This window comes from Austrofundulus limnaeus, unplaced genomic scaffold (assembly GCF_001266775.1).
Source record: "Austrofundulus limnaeus strain Quisiro unplaced genomic scaffold, Austrofundulus_limnaeus-1.0 Scaffold1031, whole genome shotgun sequence".
Classification (NCBI taxonomy): Eukaryota; Metazoa; Chordata; class Actinopteri; order Cyprinodontiformes; family Rivulidae; genus Austrofundulus; species Austrofundulus limnaeus.
The window spans coordinates 31065-34745 of NW_013953433.1; the positions used below are offsets into that span (position 1 = coordinate 31065).

Genomic DNA, 3681 nt, shown 5'->3' on the forward strand with positions numbered 1-3681 from the left:
GTGTGTGTGTGTGTGTGTGTGTGTGTGTGTGTGTGTGTGTGTGTGTGTGTGTGTGTGTGTGTGTGTGTGTGTGAGTGAGTGCACAAACTACTGCTTTCAGTTGGCTTTCAGGGGAGCTAAGTGTTTTTCCTTGTTGGGAGCTGAAGAGTGTGAGAAGTCGGCGTATGCTTGGCTGACCTACAACATCAGTAACACCATAATTACTGCGTCATTGTTATCTTTGAAAAAATGTATTTTCTATTGTTTTACGTTGACCTACAACCACCTTCATTCATGTTATGTGTGGTGTTGTCATAAACAACATCAGTTTTATGATTTAGCGACACCGCAATGGGAAGCAGAGCTAGAACTATCAATGCACTGAGTTACCCTGCTCTTAAAATTACTCTTCACATTTTGAGTGTTTCATATTTGAATTCTGCTCTTTGGTTCTCTTCATAAAATTCTTGTCTCTCTCCTCAGACCTAAAGAAGTCATTTGAACAAGAGCCGCTCGGGAAGGAGGTGTCGCTGGAGCAGGAGGTGCTGTTACAGTGTCGCCCTCCGGAGGGCATACCAGCTGCTGAGGTATCTGTGCAGAGTCATATCTACACCAGCTGAATTTAGTATAAATACTTGGTTTAAAAAAAGAAAAAGAARAAGGGAGGGTTCAACAAGGGTTGATGGGAGGAAATGACAGAATGAAAATGGAAGAACATGTAAAATATAAAGAAATGTGTTTTTATTGTTATAAATGTGTCCCTCTTTAAAATTCCACAAACCTTTGAGTGCAAAATAACAGTTATGTTTGGGTGAACACAACACTCCATTAAAGCCTTGGCTGATGACCAACTGAATATAAATGTAGCGCAGTACCAATATTTTTACTGAGATTAAAAAACTCAATTTCCACATACTGTATTATATATTGGAAATTTACATTCTATTTTTTTTCTAGTATTTTAAAAGATAATTGTGACAGATTGACAGAACACAATTGCTCATTTTTTTAATTTTAMTTTTTTGTAAGTTCAGCTTGTTTTTGGAAATGCTCATCATTGTTTCATTTTATGTAACAGTGCACGTGTTTATTGTCACAGCCTACATCATTTTTTTCTGACTGACAGTTGCTGCTGCAGTGATCCAAAGATCAGAAGATTTAACTCAAACTTAAACGTCCCCAGAGAGTCAATTTGAGCACAACTACACGAGGAGTTGCCAGCTACTGCTGAGATTTAGCCTCTATGTATATACAGTATATGTATGTGTTTTTTTTTTACCCCTTCATTGCCTGCTCCTCTGCAGGATATTGACTCCAGAAGGACTGAGAACATGCCACTCTCAGATAGTAGCTCAGAAATTATATTGTATACACTGTATACACGAAAGTATTCACCATCCTTGCTCTTCAGATTTGTTGCATAAGAAAACCCTACAATTTCAAGAAACATTTTCAATTTTATTTATATCCAAACTGTTTGTAGCAAGTAAATATATGGTTTAGTACAAATATAACACTTCCACCATTTCCACACTAGAGCACAGTGATGGGAATACCATGTGGCAATTTTTGTGAATGGCCAATCCTGAAATTAAAAGATAGCATTTAACAAACATTTGATAGCACTAACTTAATTTCTCTGATCGAAGCCTTTTCCAGAGAAACCAAAATACACATATCCTCACCTTTAAGTATGACAGTCTCCACCCACTTTTTGGGTAATGGTCAAGTTGTTTTAGATGAAAGATTTTAATGTCTCGGACTCTTCACAGCTCAGATAGTTTGACTGAGAATCTGTAGCAGGATTTAAAAATGGTGGTTCAACAGCAGAAACTTTCCAGCTGAAGAAACTGGAACAGTTCTGCCTTGAGGAAAAAGCAAAACTCCCAGTGGCTAAGCTTACAGACAAAAATCGTTGCAGACTTTTATCTGTAATTGCTGCAAGATGAGGACTTTCAAAAGTTGTACAGATGATCAACATTCAGCTTTTAATCTTTTTTTTTTTTTTCATTTAATGTTTGGTTTGCCCTGTAGTTTGAAAAATACTTTCATTTAGGAAGATATGTTGTGTCAAATGATTCAAATATCCCTGCAAAAAGTATGAATTTGATTCTAGGTTGCAGTCAAGAAAATATAAATTGCAAACAAAGGTGAACATTTTTCCATGTCACTGTGTCYTGACTCAGCCTCTACTGTGTCCAAGGAAACAAAATTAGCTGGCAATTGCTCACCTGAATATTTTTAATGGCTCGTTTAGGCTTGTACTATGTGTATGTAAGTTTTTTCTTAGGTATAGTCACAACAAATGCTTCAAAGTACATTTACATTTAATTCACTTCTTAAACTTGGTCAAATGAGCCTTTATTTTGAAGGGGCCACATGTCAGTCTGCCTTTCTGAAGGCATTGACTACAACAAAACCACCAGCAATTCGGATTGTTCTTTACAGTCCTGGTTTTATCTAGCTGCATTACCACCTGAACCTTTAAAGATTCATCATTCCTTTGGATTGGCCCCAGGGGAAAAGCAGTGACCAAACACTGCTTTACGTTGTGGAGAAAATCTGTGAGAAAGCTGTACTTTCAGACGGTTGTCCTACCAGGCAAGGAGTCTCTGAATCAAGTTTCCCTCCTCAGGGTTTGATAGTCGTTTGCAATTGCACTTAAATACACAGCTCCCTTGAGAGAGAGCAGAGGAGGCAAAACTGCATATAAATTGAGAGTGAGTGTAGGAGAAAAGCAAAGATGGAGGCGGAGTAGAAAAAAGGAAGAAGGACAAGGTAGATTTTACAGTATTGTGTAGGCTTTCTTCTTTTATTAGAAAATGAAGCAAAAATACTGGTTTCAACGATGGCTTAGTTTTTTTCTTGATTCGGGGCGTTCAGTGTATGCCCCGAATTTCAGCTCTCTAGGACTTACCAGTTCCTCTATCTCACGTTAGGTGGCGCTGTTGAGTTGTTTGGCCACGCCCCTTTAAAATTCCAATGGAATCCGGCTATTTTCGCCGGGGGACAATTTTGGGTGAAGTTTGGTGAGTTAGCACTGATGCTTCACAGGAAGAAGGTTCTGGATTTGATCCCCTGTTCTGTCCGGACCTGGGGTCTTTCTGTGTAGTGTTTGCATGTTCTCCTCGTGCTTGTGTGGGCTTTCTCTGAGTTTCCCCCACCGACCAAAAACACGTACCTCCAGGCCTCCTTTGCAAAAGAAATCTGTGACCTCAATGGGATTTGCCTGGTTAAATAAAGGCTAATAATAAAATAATAATAATAAACTCTATTTCAACATTCACACATAAGTATCAAAAGTACTTTCACAATTTTGCAACTTTTGTGCCACACATCTGCATTCACCCTCTCAACTCATGCTCTGTTACTTTGGAAACTGACCTCAGCACTAATTGCTCAATATCACACCTGCCTTATCAGTGTTTTATTTATTTATTTTTTTCCTTTTTCTTACTGTGTTTTAAATTTGACACATCTCTGAACATGTTTTTTTTGTGTCAAGGTGCACACAAAAGCACACACAGTAATCAGAGCTATTCTTCCAGTGTGCTACCTTTACCCGTCCTTTCACGCCTGTCATAATGGGTGTCGGAGAAAGAGATTGGTCTTTCTTGACTGTCTGCTAAAACCTTGTAAATTATTATTATTTTTTCAAGATATGGGTTTTAAAACAGTTGATTGTAAACAAAAATGTATTTA

The 3681-nt window shown here is 38.0% G+C and overlaps 1 protein-coding gene across 2 annotated transcripts in view; it reads left to right on the forward strand.

Annotated features, from left to right (window-relative positions):
* LOC106533826 (netrin receptor UNC5C) overlaps positions 1-3681 on the forward strand; it is a 74079-nt gene that overhangs the window by 28290 nt on the left and 42108 nt on the right. For both annotated transcript variants that reach the window (XM_014030266.1, XM_014030267.1), the window contains exon 4: positions 463-566. In XM_014030266.1, coding sequence (XP_013885720.1) covers positions 463-566 — 104 coding nt within the window. The remainder of the gene's footprint in view (positions 1-462; positions 567-3681) is intronic.